The sequence below is a fragment of the Opisthorchis viverrini genome, assembly GCF_000715545.1.
Source record: "Opisthorchis viverrini unplaced genomic scaffold opera_v5_154, whole genome shotgun sequence".
Taxonomy (NCBI): domain Eukaryota; kingdom Metazoa; phylum Platyhelminthes; class Trematoda; order Opisthorchiida; family Opisthorchiidae; genus Opisthorchis; species Opisthorchis viverrini.
This window is the reverse complement of record NW_008751809.1, coordinates 1,144,954-1,164,423: the sequence shown is the minus strand read 5'-3', so window position 1 is coordinate 1,164,423 and position 19,470 is coordinate 1,144,954. Positions and strand designations below refer to the sequence as shown.

Sequence of the window (19,470 nt, the reverse complement as noted above, 5' to 3'; positions counted from 1 at the left end):
AACTATGCTTTCTTCTGTGAAACTCCACGGTGTTGTTCAGACGGTTCAGCTTTCTTCAATATTACTCAGGGACATCTGTACATCTCTGTGTTCTTTGATCAAGAGATTTAGACTCATCTTGAAGTAAAAACAATTAGGGCACTGTCGCCAATCCTACTAAAAGTAGCAGTTTCAACCGTAGAGTTTTAAGCACTACACAGTCAACCACACAATACCAAAGTTTGGAATGTTAGATTTAATTTCGAGAGCACCAAGCAGGGTTCCGACCAGTTAGTGGGCGTATTAAGCGCTACTGTGCCTCTACAACCTCTGGTCATGTTCGACTTTACAGTGAACCGTCTGGAAGTTCCCTAATAAATACTGCGGGTGTTAAGACAAGACTGAGCTGGTCACGCTACCAAGCCTGACGATCTTTAGCCTTTTTCACCAACTTGCCTCCAGCCTAAATGCAGTCAGGAATCGTGCCTCGCTACACACTAGCTTCTGGTCGAATTCGCGAGTTTTTATCGGCATTCAGTGTAGATGCAATCTTCGGAATTGACATCATCAGTAGACACTTGGCATGCCATGAAGACCCTATCGCCATGGGCGACCAAACTGTCTACGTGTACAAGGACTGTTTTGAGGAGTGCGATGCTAGTTACATGACTGAGAAGAGCAGGTAAACAAAAGTGCGTAGAACACACAAGACATACATGCTCAATCCAAAGTTCATTGCAATCCCAAAAACGCGGAATGGCTTATCCATTACTCTGCACGCCCTAATAGAAAACGACAATGTTCTATTTGACGAGGCGCTCAAATGGCAATTCACACAAGGCCTACTTGCGTCAGTCGATGTGCACTGTGTGGCTAGGACATTTAAACACTAAGCCGATTTCATTGTCAACCAACATTGATGTGACCAACTGACCAATGAATGCTAGCTGTATGTCAGTAGTCAGTAGTGTGTGTGATTCCGACTAACTCGCTTCTGACGAAAGCCACCCATGGGGGCTGAAACACTGAGTTGTGAAGAATCATATCCCCGGCTTTGCGCTTTAGCGTTCGACCGTCAGTGGTTTACACAATCTACTCTAATTAGAACGGTTTGAGTGTTCTCTCGTTTTGGCATACATCGTACAATTTTGGGTTGCGATTTTCTCATAAGTGGTCATTCGCCCTATTCGGAGCTTCGTAATGAGGAGAATGAGAGTGTTATTAAGGCCACTTATCTTGGCGGCCACATAAGCCGTCACTGTATTGAGTCAGATGGAGCCAGGGTACACAATAACAAAGGTCGAAGCATAATTTTTGACTTATGTCACTCGAGTGAGCATGGAAAAATATCTACAGAAAATAGCTGTAAGAGAATCCTTAATTTACGTCTGTGAAATCAGCCCACGTAAGTCTAAAATTCTTTCGTGACCCCGGAACCTTGATCACTAGTGCATTTATGTCAGATAAACCCAACTGATGAAGCATACGAGTAGCGTTTGGTCTGGTGTCCAAACACCACACACCCACCCATCTAATGGAAGGTATAGGTTATTACAGAATGTATGGAACCTTTATACAGTGTTCGTTTGTTACTGTTTAACCTTGACGTAAAGTTCAGGACGGTTTCTGAGTATGCCTGACAATGCCCATTTTTAAAAACTCTGCATATGTGATGTGTACTTTGGCGTCTAATTGCTTGAAATCGCTCAGTTCGAGTTTGTTAGTAAAAACTTTGCAGTGAAGGGCGCTAATTGAGTGAAGACGGAGAGTCATTCATTCAAAACTGCCTAATGAGCAGTTTCGCTTTTCAATACTTTAACCCAGAGGGGCGCAAGCGAGTGCTTGGCAAGGGAGTGAAATCTTCAGGGCAGCATATTAAACATGCCAAGGTAGGGTGTCTCGGACCTCTACGAAGTCTACCTAGTAAATGCCTAACACAGAAAGCTAATGTACATCCCGAACTCCACAAGCAAAAGATTCGAATACGCCAGGACATCACAAGGCTACTATGTGTTGAGGGGTCTCCGCGCCATTGTGGCCGCAGTTTATGCGATTCATGTTTTACTTGTTTAGAAGCCCACAGGGTGTGACATCCCAGTGGCGTTCATGTCATCGCTTTCTGGTTGGAGTGCCAAGCGAGAGTTTGTTTTTTGTTTCGTGTCGAACTCTTGCTGGATGAGTTTTGGAAAGGATAGGGGTTCAGTAGCATATCTTACTGTGACATGATTCCTAGATGTGTTTATCTTGTTGTTGTGCTAGAATGTAGGCACCTTATTCTGGAACACCTTTTCGAAGTCTCCATACTGTTGTATGTTTTTCCAATGGCTGTGTGGTAGTTAAGCAACAGTATTTATTACTGGTGTATTTGCTGCCGAGAGCGGTCAACGTGCTATTTGGGTACCAGATGAATAATGCTAAATAGAACGCCTAACAGGATTTCGCCCAATGCGACGATAGCGCAATTTCAACACTTATGAAAACGAGTTCATGACTTTCACTGGAAAATATTGACTAGCAAATTCAACCGGCATCCCAACAGCTCCGATACCATCAGTCATTGTCTTGGATTATATTACACATCTTCAGATTCTGCACGTGATTCTTTAAACATTTTCCCCTGTATTTTCTGATGTATGTGATAGTTTACGATATTTCTTGGAAATGATCTTGTCAACCTTAAGATTACATCCAAGAATGTTTCGAGCCGTTTATGAGCAAGGCTATCTGGATTTGCGGAGATGTGAGAAACTGAAGGAAGCATCGCTGGTAGAATTTGAAAGGAACCCTTTCAGGCTCAGTCATTATAGCGCATTATTGCGTATACAGGATTTCAGTGTTGCACAGAGTGTTTACTTGGTGACTGTACACAGTTTAATAAGATGTGGTGGAGTTAAATGGGCTTACGCAAGCATAATGAGTTTTGGTTTACTCAGCACGCGTGTTAAAACTGTTACAAAGAACCAGAATATCACACTGTGAAATATTTTGCACTTGACGTGCCAGTCCATAGCTGCATGAATGAGATTGAGTTTGGTGTTGTTTCATGCGGAATATCTAGCGAACCGACGTGATTCCTCAGGTGCTTGAGAAGCCCAATAATTGAATTTCAATGTACCACCCAAATATTTTCACCTAGACGTGATTTAGGAATACGTTTGTAATAAACTGAGTAAATAAAACGCATCATTTCCGTAGCTGACTATTTGAGAGGTGGCAACTACTGAAGGTTTTCAACCCAATCCTGGAATCGATACACAATCAGCCGGATTGTTTAGAAGTCACTGGGCGTGGTTAAAACAGATGTTATCACAAGTCTGGGTGAAACTAGCAATAGACCATAACTGAGTAAGAATGGCGGTCGGAAAATAAAAATTCGCGCAACTCGAATCAAATGTTGCCGCCTGCTTCCTCTAAAATAGCACTGCATCAATGTGTGATAAAATTTCTGAGCAAAAAGAGTTGATGAGGCAGCTATTTCGGTCAACAGCATTCATAGATTTAAGCTGGAATTTGTTTATGTCGCTATTATGGCTTGGTCATAAAATTATTGAATTCGTTTTTCAGATCTTCTGAGAATCGATCGAAACGTCTTCAGTGCCCAAAAATATCCCCCACTCGAGCACATATTTTGGCAATCACTCTTAATACATTGTTCCAACCAACAGCGCATCTCAGTTAAGAAATTTGAAGAGTGGTGTTTTGTTTGTATGGACAGTCCCGTCAAATCCGGTTTGCGATAATGTTGATTGAAGTGTGGTTTATTCTCGCAAGAGCCAGGTGATGTACTGTGCTTACTATTCAAGCCAGAAGGATGTGAGAAGAATTAATTTTAGGAGTAGTATCTTAATGAAACTACCCACAATCTTCTTGGAAACAAGTGTCAGTAGTTAAGTAACCGGGTCAAATACCGCAAACTCAGTCTTCGTATAGTGAAATTGGTAAATGATGCGCGAAATTAAAATCGATTCCTATATACTGACAGTGGTTTGCAGAATTTAGGGTTATTGTGATGTGAATTGAAAACTCCTGTTTCTGGTAAAAATGAACATAGCTTAGGCTAGTGTTGTTACCACCTATAAGAGTTTAAAAGCGGATATGATAAGCAACTTGCCACAGGCTCTCACTTAACAAACCGACAGGAATAGCAGGCGATTTTTCACATGCAAACCAACAATCTATAGATCCTTTGGATATTTTGCAGCACCACTTCATGCATACTTGTCACGAGTTTATGTGGGGATAATTGACCCTAAAATTATGTGTACAAACTTGCTATCCTGTATTGTTTGGGATTTGTTAATACTCGTCCTAAACGTAACAACATAACTCTCTCTTTTAACTACCGATCATGATCATAGAACTCCAGGTCAATGGTTATTTCGCGTTTTCTACAGGTTTTCAAACAAATGCTCGAAGATCCCAAGGGTGGTAGACGCTGAACGCTAAAAATTAGCCGTGTTTAGAGTACTGAATCCTGTTCGGTGCACACAAAACCGACCGACTGAGTTAACTCAATTGAACAAGGCGTTAGCTGGCCAAAATAGAGTGCACCAGACCATTATCCACTTTCTTAGCTGTCTGATAACTTATTCTGTACTTCTCTGACTTTTTATGCGGTTGCATAAGCCTGATGAGACTTGCTGAAAATAAATATGTTCGCCGAACTCCGTATCAGTAACTAGGTAATAATCTTCTCATCTCATTTAGTTGGGATCGTGATTTCAATCACTCTTTGAGAGAGACAAGTCTGTTCTGCCAACTGGTTAAAGCAGTTGCAAGTTGACTGACCGAAAACCTTAGCTGCCGAAATATCCGCTTCTCAAAATTGACTGGTTTAAACCGCAAGACTAAGATATGTCAAGTTGTTGTTGGTTTCACGGCCGGAAAAATATGGTATAAAATGTAAAACTTCCTTGAGATGTTGCTCCGTTTTTGGAGCTAACAAACGGACTTGTGCAATGTATTTTTTATTAAAAATTTTTGCGGAGAAAAGGCCATTTCCCAGTGAAGTCTACTTCACTTTGTACAGGTCGTCAGAAGAGAGCCGCATGTACCTGAAAGCTCTGCTCGGAACAGGGCAAAGACAAGTTGACACTGTTGGTATTGTTCATCTTTCGATTTCGAAAACCTACAACCCACTATTGTTGAGAGATTTTAGTACAATACCATTCCCGTAGACTAGCAGATATCGTGCTGCCGAAATTCTTAAGGTCACAAGGGATCAGCTGATCTGAATGCACAATTCTCAATCGTTTATCATCACTTCCATGAGAATTGGCCCAAAAAGTAAACTCCAATTTATCGCCTAAGTCGCGGTTATTCCCACCCTGTACCAGTAAGGCGTTCGACAACAACGCACAGTCGGTAGTTGGATGAATCAGATGTTTGTCCTAACTCGGCTAAACATCCAGAAATGCAAGCCGCACGTTGGCAAATGTGCCACAGGCTGCATAAAATCGGAACATCTACAGGGTTCGGAAATCCGAGTGGCTTTTTTGTTGACAAAAGTCAACCCGTCCAGCTCGCTGAGAGAATCGTAGAAAAATATAAAACCCTAAGACCGGTGTTTATGTTGTTAACATGCTTTTACCATGTATTGAAGGGACACTTATCTGTCTGTCGTTTATGCCATTCTGCAATTATATCTCCTGCACAAAGACCGCTCTGTGTTCCAACCGGCACGATCTTCGGGATATCGAAATATATTTTCTTGCTATTGTCACGCCATCCGCAAGTTTAGTGTCCAGATAGAACATGGAGTTGACAAAAACTTGACTACTGCGCCAAATGAAGGATATTCAAGAGGTCCGAAACTGGTGGCAGGCTATCGAAGATTTTCAGAAGCAGTATGTTATAATAAAAAAGATCGCAATATTTCTATTGAACTTCTGGACAGCGAAGCAAAGATGCCGCATTTGGAATATAATCAAAAGGATGTGGTTGATAAGGCAAGCCGAATCAAGGACCAGTGATGGAAAAAAGTGTTTACGACTTTTTAGAAATTCATTCGTGAATCGCCCATCAAGCCAACTTTGTAGCAGAGGTTAGCTGAGGATAATAATTCTATGGCTCAAGTGGCTTAACATCCTGTGCAGACTCATGATCCTTGACTGAGCTACAGCGGACAGGTTGCTTATGGTCAAAATGGAATGTCCACCGAACTGTCTCTCAACTACTTAAAAGCTACAATAAGAAAACTAGTAGCTGCACAACAGGAAAGTTACCAGAGAGGACGCCCCTCACCAGAGCCCTTTAAGTCTGGTTACCGTAACTTGGAAAGTCACTTATGCTGGCGAATGCATATTTGGCAGAAGCTAAAAGTTTTTATAGAATTCAGTACATGTACAGTAACTTTGCTATGAAATATGTGCTAGTCGTGTTAAAAAGGACATGATATTTGCCACATGCCAGCTTTCAGAAAACTCTCTGCGTATCTCCAATATCTGCAGGCTGGCTTCGTAATTTTTGGGCAACAAGTGCTGTGAACAGTTGTTGCGAGATCGACTATCCATAAAACACTTTTAACTTATTCGAAACCTGCGCGGTGAAGTAAAAGAAAATTTGATCTGTGGGTCAATTTCGGATTGCTTTGTAATTCTAGGGGAATTCAAGGCTGTGTTTTATCCGTTCCCATCTCCCGGTTATTGAATGAGCAACTCTTGTGAAAGATAACGCTGGGGTGCATTTAGGCCTAGTGGGGATTTCATCAGCGTCACACATTTTGTCACTTAGGTCCTGGCCCAGCGGACCAATGTTCGATTTCTGTGTGCGGATGGGGTAGTGTTAGCAGAAACACTGCCTAGTTGTCTAGCTGACGCGTGCAACTGCCGCTACACCGTTTGTCTGCTGCCCGAGGGTCAAGGGAACTCCCGTTGAGCAGCAACGTTCGACGTAGGAAATCCCTACGAAATTACTACATGGACCAGAGTTGCACATGTCGCCATTGACATGGACCCTTGAAAAACTAAGAATTGACGTCGGATTTTCTTTGGTTACTAAAAACTGTGAAAAATGGTGTCGTTCATTTTTGAGTTTTTGCGCTCAGCATGAGGCACCAAGAGTCACTCAATTCCTTCCAGAGTTTCACGAGTCCATCTGTGGCGCCATATCAAGAAAATAGCTTCGTCAGCAGATACGTCTCTGGTCAACTGATGTTCACTCTCAGGTTACGGGGGTAAACTGTGCTGCTAATCAGCCTTCCAAATGGCCTCTTTCTAATCAGTCACCGAACTCCGTTTGGTGCACTCAAATTGCGGGGTACAGTTTATGAGAATCAATTAAGGCAACAAAACAAGTTTGAGGAATACCGGCGCCTTCCAAATGGCCTCTTTCTAATCAGTCGCCGAACTCCATTTGGTGTACTCAAACTGCGGGGTACAGTTTATGAGAATTAATTAAGGAATACCGGTTTTGAGATGTCGAAAGAGTTCACAGCAAACTTACCAGTATTGTGTTTCACCGAGAAAACACTTCGAGACCCTGAATATCGTACCAAAAGAGATATGAAGCAACGTTTCGTAAGACACTCAGCTGAGAAAATACCATAAGCGAGAGATTCATTTAAGTCTATCCTTAACAATAGTATAGTTCGCAACAAGAATTTCGAATATGCTACAAATGCCTATTTCGTGATTAGTTTTTAGCTCTTACTAAGCCTCACTGGAAGCAATACATGGAACTCTTAAAAAAAAGTTAGATAATTTTTGATTTGGCATGACAGGAAATCGTAGTTAGTAAGAGTAAAAAATGGAGCAGTCCACTATGTTTTGAGAGGCATAAAGATACGTTCCTGTGGGATAGAGTTAAAACAACAAGAATCACAGGTTAACAGGTAGAGCAAAAATTAACCGGATAAAAATTCCAAATTTAGAGGAATACATTCAATGGCGAACAAGTTTGGTTTTTCAGGAGACTCATCTGAAACCCAAATGAATCTCTCCTTTATGATGTTTTCAAGTTTGTTCCGTCATAAGGGAATTTTTCTATTGGTTACTCTATTGCACTCATATTTCTACAATGGCAGCGTACACATACTGCCGGTACTCATCTGCCGACGCGTTATCCTCAATGAAGTTCAATAATCTGGTCTCTGGTGTCCAAGTGGCCGAGAGTAGAGCTAAAAACAATCTTGAATCCAATTTCGCAATGAGCTGAAATCAGTTCACACGTGTTGAAGTGCATAAATGCCTTTCTCGAAGCAGGTGACCAGCACAAAAATTGACGACTGCAAATACAAAATGTCAAGTTTTCGTCCTAGCCAAAATACGCTGGCAAATGTTTCCCAAGATCGGTGTTAGTGCGTATGTTTGCTGATCATCTAGCCTGTAATTTGAAAAAATACACACTTGGACATTATCTGGAAGATGATTTTTCCTACACTTATATCCGTCAAAATTTGATTTCTGTATGCAATAAAATTTTCGGCTACGGCATGACACTGAGTTTATAGCAGCAGTTGCCTGGACAAATATGCAGTTGAAAAAACTCAGAATTCTTGAAAGAAAGAAGAATACCTACCAACAGGGAGGACAGAGCAGTGTAGCCATTAAGATGGGGTTGCTCGGCTTTTCCTAGAGTAGAATCTCAGCTGCTTCTTCCTGAACGAAATTGGTTAATTTTTGCCAGCCAGCTATTTGACGGAAAAATCAAGACCATTGCTGTAAAGGTCTAAATAATCGTCTTCAGACACCATCTTCTAGGGAGATTTTTGTTATTAAAACTGTTTCTTTGCTAGCAAACAAATCTAGATAGGACTAGAATAACGCTACACCGGAAAAACCCTTCCTGTCTAAAAATACTTCAAAAAGTTCGCGAAACCAAGCACAGTTATCCTTCCTAAGAATAAATATTACCATGGCAAAGTACATTTTGAGTTTTAGCATGAATCTTTTTCTGGTTTTTACGCGTAAGAATTTCTTATATCTAAAGAATAGTTCTTGGGACTCAAATCCAGTAGGACACGTATATCTCGCCTCAGTGGCTTACCCAAGTTTCAGTACTGCAGAAAGATTTTACAACCTTTCCTCTTTGAGTTGCCATTGTTATCGAGAGCATAACACCGGCGTTTAAAAATACTGCCACGTTACCATAAAAGGTGTAAAATTGACGGTTGGGCGTAGGCTGGGATACTGCCAGGGCGCCCTCTTGTTACCGTAACACATCTAAATGGAGGTATAGTCATTTCTCAAGTCTCTATAGAACTTCCTAGTGAGATAAAGTTTTGTGATACTGAAAATACTAGTAAACAAAATTCATCAGATTAACCAATGCTTTTTAGATATAATACACCATCTGCAGTGTTGCTGAAAACTACACAAGAGCCCAATACCACTTTCTCCCCTCTGAACCTCATTGGGTGAGTGTTCGTCAAAAAGTTTCTCTTGTGGTTCTGAAATGCATTCATCTGGGGAGGCAGTGCAGTATACCAATTATATATACTTCGATACCTTGAAGATTGTGTCAACCGGAAGATGAAGCGACCTTAGTTCAGTACAATGAGTTGAAAAATGTCACAAGCCAGAGATCCATGTGAGTCTCTCGTTAACACCATCAAAACCTGTTAGTGTAATTCACTCACAACAACACTCTTGTATACTGGCTCCATTTTAAAGTCTACATCCTTTAATGAGACTATTGACTATACACGTAAAACTATTCGAATGAACATCGTTCGTGCTTGTTTCAACGACAACATTTAAAAGATTTTATGACGGCCAAAGGGGTTCAGCTATTTTTAGTGTCTTGCTGTATCAGCGAAAAACTGCCCCGGTATGAGAACACATCTCGCTGAGCCTCAGGGTGAGTTATTTATAATAAGACGGGTAGAGTGAAAGACAGATTTATATATTCATTCGTTAGACTGAGACATAGATATAAGACATATTGAAACCTATATTATGCGAAACACTTCGTGCTAAAACAATATTTAGTGCTAAAAGGTCAACTTATATTTGATCAGAAAATAAACGCGGGTATAGGAGTCACGTGTTGTCACAAACTGTCTAACTGACCACATGAACTCCAGCCCCTGTACTAACGGCCTCCGAATTTTAGACCGGTGAATTCCTGTACTAATGGCTTCCGCAATTCCTGGAGTCTTCGTTCTTACAGTCTTCGATAAGTTTTCAGGTACTTTGAAGATAAGTGTAAAAACTTCGCGACGTACACTAGGCGTTCTTTGTCTGCTAGATGCGGTAAAACAGAACTGGTAGCGACGCGCGCCTAGCTCCTTCTGAAAACCAGGTTGAAGATGGCTGAAAGTTCTTCTGGACATTTGTCTTGTTCGATCAATGTAACTATCTCCATGGGAGCAGACAAACAGTTATTTACAAGTTGAAAAGGCAGCAAATTTGTCACTTCCTTTCTAACTGTTGGACAGCTTTCAAGGGACACACGAAAACCAGCTACGAAGGAAGTTCATTCAAAGATCTTTACAGGTCTCTTCATCACTACTTCATTAGTTGAGTCATGTCTGATGTACGGGCAGAATTAAACATGTTGTTTCGGTCCCTCGGTGCACCGACTGTATATTGACGTTTTGGCTTCGTGTATCTTTATAAAAGATTATCTTCCAAAACATATTCCTCAGGTTTTCCATGTGCTTGACAGTCTTCTAGATTATTCACAGATACGCTGCACCAAGTTTCAACACAGTTCAAGTAGAGAAAAATTCTTTATGCAGTTGAAGAGTTCGACAAACTTTACGTTACGTAACGGTGTCATAAGGACGATGAAGGCTCCCTGCTAGCAGGATGATAGCTAATGCTGGAAATCTTGAAGGCAAACATAATCTGGAAAGTACCAGTATTTTCTCAAAATGCGGATTTCTCTGTATGACTGGTTGCTGTCAGGATCGCAGGTCATCCCATAAAGTGAAGAAACAAAGTTCTGGCCGTCCAGTGAGGGGCCCACAGAACCAACCTTGACTTTAGGCACTTGAGCCTCAATTTTAGTGGGTACAATCAAAGCGGATATATTAGTATCCGACCTTGCACTCAAACACCGAGGAATATGCTGTGTCAACTTGATCTCCTACCGCACCTGATGTGGGCCGATTCTTTACTATATATATCCTTTACTATATAAGGTGGAATGTTCCCGATTTACGCGAAGATCCCTGTGTGACTATGTAGCTACATCATTTAAAAATACACATTTTACACTTGACTTTTGCTATTTTCGTTCCGCTTTTTTTGGAAATGGGCTGGAATTCCTCTCAGCTGTTGTCCAAACTCTCATGATATTTTTGTAACCTCCATCTAGCTAGCTCCTGATTTTGTATTTTGACTTGAGTTTGAGTGGTTATCACTCAATGCACCGTCCGATGTCAAAGATATTATGTTTGTGAATGCTTTATGTTCTGCTGTAATAGTCAGCAGAGTGAAAATGTATTTTTTTCGGAAAAGCAGTTAAGTGCAACAACACAATGGTGTTTGGTGTCGAAATGTGTCGTACTTACGAGCGGTTTAACTATGGAAGGCAGTAGTAAAGAAGGGGCTGTGTTAAGGATGTGTTTACAACTCTCAGCACAGTTTGATCAATAGTTCACAAAATGTTCGTAGTATCTTTGCCAAGCTCAGACTGCACCCTTTCTAAGGATTATTCCATTCTCTGCAGCCGTAGATGGACCTTTTTGGTTGAACTTCTAGCTCTAACTGAGTGAATTATTTTGGACAAAATTACTGAAAGCCTGATTAGTATATACCACATCTGCAGAAGTGAACCACGAAGTAACTCTATAGGGAGTTGTAAACAAAAGGAATAGAAAAGTGTACAGTACCAACGAAATGCGAACCTTCTAAGTGCTAAGATATATGCCTAGACATCCTGTCTGTGGACATAGTTCCGAGTAGCCGCATGAAGTCACCGACTATAAAGGGTTTTAAAACTAGTCGCTGGTGTCACTGCGCTGTTTGCCAGTGGATGCGGGCCAAAGCGTTGCATTTCTGACCGAATTTGGTAGTCTGGTTACTCAGTCCGTTACTTTAGAAGATTGGTTGTTAACCTAAAACAAGTCGATATTGGGGATTTAACTTATCGTTCTGCCTGTCCACAAGTGATCCGAGGCGCGGCAGCTGAAAGAATGCACATACTTCTAAATGTGTACGGGAAAACCAGGGGTTCGAATCCCAGTTCAAGGCTCCTCGGGCGAAATCTTCAAGGGTATGTCGTAGGTTTGTTAGTCCGTTCAATCAAACCATCAACCCAGGAACCACTGGATGGGATACATTTTACCGACAACACTATTGGACCATCTCGCTTAGAGCAAATACAAATACAGTCAGTCCGATACACCCCAAAGGCAAACCCAATGCTCTACACTAGCACTTTTAATCAGTTGTCTACTTGTGTAAACCAGTGCAACAACTTCACCCTTCCTAGAGCAGTGGTCAGCCTAAACCAAAAAATAGGGATTTTACTAGGGAATTCACCTAAAGGCTTCTGATGATATCAGCCACATCATTTAATATGTAAAGATGAACTGTAGGTAGGTATAAGTGGGTGTGATCCGGACGAAAAAATAGTTAAAACAGCCTCATAAACAGAATTATAAGACACATGGCCGCTATATATCCTCCGCAAGTCAGCAGGAGTATTCAGTCTTTTGCCGTCTGAGCACTGATAATGCCCATGGTATCTCCAGTGTAGGTACAACAACTCATGCCAGGTGGTCTGGACCACTTTAAACTATCAGCTAATCGTGAATTGATCTCAAATATCCCAATACTCCTATAGGTTTATGTTATTCACTGGGAAGATTGTTCCCTATTTCTGCTCTTGACCTCCAGTTGAATATTTCCAGCATCGGAGTGATTGTCGCATACTGGCATGTGGTACCTCACTGCGGGCACATACATTCCGCAAGTTTGACAGCATATAAAATAAAACCACCTTGGTTCCCAGTGGGTCTTCCTGAAAATTCGTCTGCTCTGAGGTGACGGCCCTGTAATTTGCGTTTGTTCACATAATAAGGTACTTCTAACCCGTTCACAACACACACTGCTATCATGATGAACAGGAAACCAGTCTCTAACAGAGTGACGTTGATTTTTTTGGCGTGAATGGCTTCAAAGCCAATGTTGTCATTTTGGAAGTGTGGTACCTATGCCTCCGTCCAATATCCCGTTTCCGTAAGCGCTTGGTTTATTTCTAATTCAAGACTGCGCCGATGAATTTTTAATAGCGCTTCTCTCTAACATCAGAAATTCATCTCCAAGAATTAGATGGCCGGGCTAGCGACGATCGTAAAGCAACACATAGACGCCAAAGTGCATCACAGTGCTAGTCCATCTAATCAGAGATGACATTGTTCTGTACTGGTTTTGCTGATAGTTATATAAGCCAACGAAAATAACAAGAGGAGCTCAATAGACTCCTCAGTCCGAATCAGTTACTTTGGCTACATATCTCTGCCGTAAACGGCATATTTTCATTCCATCCATCAAGGTTATATGTCAGTGCGAATCTGCAAAGAGGAATAAAATGCAAATTTTGGGCTTAGTCCTGAGAACAGCAATTGAGACTCCCATTCACCACGGTGGATTTTTTCAGGCTTTTCTCTGATGCACCACAGTGCACTAGGATATCATCCGTTCATGTTTCATACAAATAGTGAATACAGTGACGTATGGAGTTCTTGACCGAAACGTAGCTGGGTTGGTTTTAAACCCAGGACCTCGTAGGAACCTGGTGGAATGTACAGTGTCTACCTTACCTGTCGCTGTCCTCCATCTGCGCAAATCGAGGGCCAAACAGCGTGCACCCCACTGCAGTTTACTAGACACATCAAGTAATACATCTGTTACTCGTATATCTACCTGGTGACAGAATTAACTAAGTGATGGTCTACGCATGGACGAAGCCTTCAAACCTCCCCTTCTTCAGCAAGAACACAAGGGTGGAATGGTCTCCTCCTCTAACTTTTACTTGACCAAATTTACATTCCAACCCTGAGGTGTGCTGAGCTGTTCTGTTTATGCTACTTTATCTGTGTTGACCTTCTGCCACGTTACTGGGTTTCCGATGCTTGTTTTTCCTTTGCAATTTCCTACTCAAACTAACAAAACGGAAGCTCTTTATAAAAATACAACGAAATAGGTTCTATTTTGAGCCATCCCAAACCTCCCTTTATCTTTTCCTTTTTTCGACTACCACGGCTTCAGGCGCATTCAGCAACACTTAGTTTTCCTGGGGTTCTACCTTGAAAAGCTAGATGATGAGTGCAGTAGGTTATCTGTGATGAGTTTGTGCTTTGGGCCTTCATCGTATACAGGCGCATGACAAACTTACAGTTTCACATGTCCTACTTTAGCTTTCTAATGTCATTTAGTCCTTAATTAACTAAAGTGGGATGCAAATTGCTCAATGATTTCACATAGTACCGAATAAGCTGAAACAAGTCAAATGTCTCAAGTGGATAATTAGAAGCTCAGAGGAATACTGGACTATTGCCCTCCTTCCGGGACTTGCAGATGCCATGGCTTTGGTCTGACCGCAGATTTTCACCACATCCGGCTGCGGTAACTACAGGGAATTTGTTGTGGTTTGCACACAAACTGCAAAATCACTTTCCCAGCTTACTGCTACTCAGAGTGTAACTGTTGGTGGTGTAATACTTGGTGCCTATGTCAAAAGAATACATCGAGCCTCTGCATAAAAATACTTGCGACTTATTAATTATTTTATCCTTCCGTCCAGAAAAAGACCTCTAAATGCCGCCATCACTTCCTCAGACAGAAGGTCTTAAGCAGTCCTCCAAAAGTTAGATTCTTGCCTAAAAGAAACTGCCCTGTTAACCCGATGAGAGGATTCACTTCTTCATCGGAAACCCACAATTTTCATGATTTTCAGCACCGCCGCCTGAAGGAAACGAGCTATGCCAGTTGGTGAATGATATAGAATCGTGTTATAAACTGGAAGTGAAGTGTTTCGAGGTGAACAAAAATGAATAAGGAAAACCTCTAGCTTAGCGGACAGGTGCTGTACCAAGCTGCCAAGGACATTACCACTACATCGCGATTATGCATTCGTAATGTCTATGGAACTCACCGACGTTTACTGGGTTAATAATTGACATTTGTAAGCGAATTCCACAGTGGTCTTGACGTTCACTTACTCAGGTCTCGATCTAAGACCTCGTCTACATATTGACAATCTATAGCAAAGCTTTTGCACACTCTAGATGAAATCAACGTCTGTTTTGTTGTGGATGTCATAAGAGGGGCTAAATAACGGCTTTGACGAATGTATATCATTCAACTTGCACGGCTATTGTGCATCGCATGTGGTTATTGAGAAGTTTGATAGAGTACTTACTCATATTTCATATTGATACAATCATAGTTTCGGCCTCCCGAGGGTACTTTAAGACTTCCAGGCCTGTCAGTCCCTGCTTCAAATAGTTGACTAAACTGGCAGAAGATGCAGGCATATCCGATAGTCTATGTATCAGTGGTAATTGCATTTTCAGCCAACTAAAATTTCAAGCTTATCTACAGGAACAGTAGCGCTCTGGATAGTGCTCACAATAATATACAAAGGCTATTTTCACTCCGCATTGTACACGCCTACCTTTCAATAGAATATCAGAAGATGGTGACAGGCAGGCTTTGGAAGGATTGCATTTCTATAAACAGGACCAATACGCTAATGCAGATGCGGAAACAATTTTGTAACATACAGTTGCTGTCACCGATACGTTGAGAATACGACAGGCTTTCCACTGCAATCCTTTTTTGCGAATACTCGGGCCCTAACTTTCGAATAATGTGGTGATAAACCTTAATTATGCTGAGGCAAAATTTGGTTCGCGCCTGATCTAGAGAGCTCAAATCATTGTTGAATGGAGCCAATGAAGCGAATATCAAGTGGACTGACGAAGGCCTTGTAAAAGTAGCCAAAGTGACTACGCTACTCGGTCACCTTAAATTCAACAGAACAAAATGAATCTGCGGACTTCTCTGAATATTCAAACTCTGAAAAAACGAGTTTTGCTTTCAACTAGCACATCTCACATTATAATTTCCAGAAACGGAAAATTCTATTCCGTACTTGCGTAGATCCAGTTTGTGCTCAAGTGTGAGTACGCAAGCAACCCATTCAGTACATCATGCAAATGCGCTAGTAAGGGCGATAAAACTGGAGTCATGAATAATCACAAATACTTTCGAAGACACTGAGGCAAGCTGGTCTGTTTTCGTTCATAATATTCATTAAGAACTGAGAGTCTCTGGACCATGAAACCCAAATGAATCCACTTGCATCTCTCTTTTCTGCTGATTCGCTTTAACTGAATGTGCTGAATCAGGACCCTTCATCTTTCAGTTGGTACGAGATTAGAGATGTTGCGTAAAAAACCGAATTAGACTACCATAAATGAGGGGTTCAGTTGGATTTACTTTAGTTTCCCTTAAAAATCAAATTCTTATGCAAATGAGAGTAATTGTCGAAATCCATCCAACTTCGATCCAAGTAGGACATAAGGTTGAGGTAGGTTTGGGGACTGCATCTACCTGATGAACCCTAAGAAAGGCGAAACTCATCTTGAGCTTTCGGTGAGTTTTAAGCAACCTTGTGTGTAGTTTCCTTTGTGCAAATATACCGATAACGATATCTAGAATGTTGTACCAACTGAATTATGAGGTAGCCTTTGTGTGGCATATTTAGTTGAAGAATACAACAAACGGGACGTTTGGTGGGGTCTTGCATGAAAATCCAAATCACTGTGAAAATAAAATCATATGTCAAAATCTGTTCAATTTGGATTCAAACAAAACGTAACGTTACCGGGAAACCGGGGGCGGCGCCTACCTAATGAGCCCCAAGGATGGAAAAACTGGTTGTGAGCTGTCGAAGAGTCCCCAGCAGCGTTATGTGTATGTGTTATGTCTAAACAGCTGTGCATAATACTGGACTAGTGTTGAAAACCAGTACGCATATAAAGTCTAGTGAAATCTGAATGTCATTATGTGTTACCACGCGTCCATAGAATTCACTCATCAACAAACGTGTGAAAGCTGTTAGTACTGGAATACATATGGAGGTGTTTGGAACTTTCCGGCAGAACTGTTATATTGATGCATATTTTAACTGGTCTTTTCACTGATATCCTGCTGCTATTTTGTATGACAGGTGACGCTTTCTTATATGTTACGCGCCTCGCTTCATTCCAAATAAGTTCCCATACGGTTTGTTCGATCATTCTCAGTAGGGTTTTTTACTAGCATGAGGCACTATTCACACAACCAGTGGCTTTTAACGAGACAATGTCACCGCTTTTGGAGCGTTCTTTAAGGTCGGATGTCTAAAGCTGTATGAAGAAAGCTCCTAATTAAGCATAAGGTGGCAGGTACATCGTATCAAAATTTATTTGAATCCTTTTCGAAGGCGACTTGCGGTGTGTGGTTTCCGCAACGCATGGATTCGGATAAATCCAGATCATCGTTGCCCAGTTTTTGGTTAAGAATTGAATTAGAATAAGCGAAAAGGGCCGCCGGAATTTCCATGAAGTCGTAGCTTTTCACCTCGATGGGAGGGATCGTTCACCACGAATACCTTACTCAGAAAGTGCGGTGCCTATACGATGCAGGTACAGGTTCGAACACCGTGAAGATATAGGACACACTTATTCCGATATGTGAATCTTCCCTGAAAATCCAAACTAGCAACTTAGTAAAAGCTGTGCTGTTTCAAGCCCGCTGGAACAATTCAAAAATGGAAATCGGTCTTATGTCTCCCGGTCGAACTAGTTCCCCCAATGCCGTAAGCGAGGAGATACCCATTTTGGTAAACCGCTCATCACAGAAAATGTAACAGGTGCTTTCTACAGGGATCCAGCAGAATTCTGAAGAACATCTGAGCCTGAAGCCGAGGATCAAACGGAAACTCCAACTTTGGGGAGAATATCGGTAGCTTAGGTTGCAAAATTAAATTTTGTTAGTTTCCCTTCACGCTATGCTGCACGATGCGTAAGAGCATTTTGAGCATTTATTAAAATTTCTAGCCTACAGGCATATGGGAGCTGAGGAAGAAAGCTTTCTCCTTTGTTGGAAGATTGCCCTTTCAGTAACAAGAAGCATGGAAGTCTCACGCGAAATATACCAAATCAATGCAATTGCCTTAATTTTGAATTGTTGGCTTCGCTAATATCTTTCGCAGACATAAGGTTTACTCGATATTTAATAAGCAAATGCAGTTTTGTAACAGCTGATTTTCTCTTATGTGTGTTGCGTGAGAGGAGAGGGACCAACATGTTCTGTACGGTAACCACCAAAGCAGTAGTAACACAAGTTGCTTGCCTTAAAAATCGACTTCAACAGTAGCCACGTGTTAAATATTCATGAATGAGCTGATGTTACCCATTAAGAAACTCCTTATAAAACTGATTGCTCACATCCACAGATCAGATCTCAGTTTGAGAAATATTTTCCTCACTACTTGAAACTTGTTACGTACTTTTAAATACTTTACCTTCGTTCACAGAACATATTGTTTTACTTGAGAGAAAACGAGACAATTGTCTTAATCTGCGGAACTGTGGACAATCGTATTGCATAAGGCATATGACTTCGAGAGCCAGGATATGCACCCACCCATGTGCCATAAAGGTGTCAGCGCTGCATTCATTCTGTTGTTAAAAAACACTGCCAATATATGTCACGCATGAGGTTGCCGAGAGCTCTTCCTTCCAGCAGCCTTATGAGTAGTGTCACAAGAGTAAAAAATATTGTGGTAACCCGAATATCACACCCAACGAAACTTAAGGCAGACTTTGTGTAATAATAACAGCTGACTGTTATCGTGGACGAGAGACATTTTTTGAATCCCTTGTTAACATACATGCAGTGTAAAATGAGGGCATTTCACGAAATGCATCTCTATGCCTTCAGCGTGAAGAGTATTTTGGGTGCACGTGACATGACCGTTAAATGTAAGGTTTCAAGCCATTCGATTATTAGAGTCTTCCTTGAACGAGCCACATATACGGACATCGGTTCCTTTGAGGCAACTTTGTTCACTCTGGTCTGTCAATTTGTCAGTGGGAGATTCATGAATCTTTTATTTATTTGGAACCGGTTGGCTGCAACAACGTTTACAGATCTAGAAACTCCTCGGGACATATCTTGGCTGCTTGATTCACTGCTAGTTTAGAACCGACTTTTTATAACGGATCATCATCATCATCGTCATTATCGGCTGTAATAACCGCGTACTCGTCGTACGGTGTTTGTTACTGCCATAGTTTCGTTCACCGATGATTTGAGGGGGGATGGTAGCTGCACATTACAGGCGGGAGATGATAAATTGGTGCATAAATCCAGCAGTGTCAGTGGGCTGTCAAGTAAGGTGGGGGGTTGGAAAAGGAGCTATGCATTGAAGGCAATAGATCGGATGCGCCATTGACGGCGCGACTGTGTCATGTCTGACAATGCCTCTAACCATTCATGTGACCCGTCTCGGGGTCTTAATCAAGGAAGAGGGCAGTGACCAGCG

The 19,470-nt window shown here is 41.5% G+C and overlaps 1 protein-coding gene across 1 annotated transcript in view; it reads left to right on the top strand.

The window, feature by feature from the left end:
* Nucleotides 1–446: 446 nt before the first annotated feature.
* Nucleotides 447–19,470, top strand: part of T265_06973 (hypothetical protein) — a gene marked incomplete at both ends in the record, with an annotated part of 33,004 nt that continues 13,980 nt past the window's right edge. The window contains one exon of the mRNA XM_009172379.1: nt 447–661. Coding sequence (XP_009170643.1) covers nt 447–661 — 215 coding nt within the window. The remainder of the gene's footprint in view (nt 662–19,470) is intronic.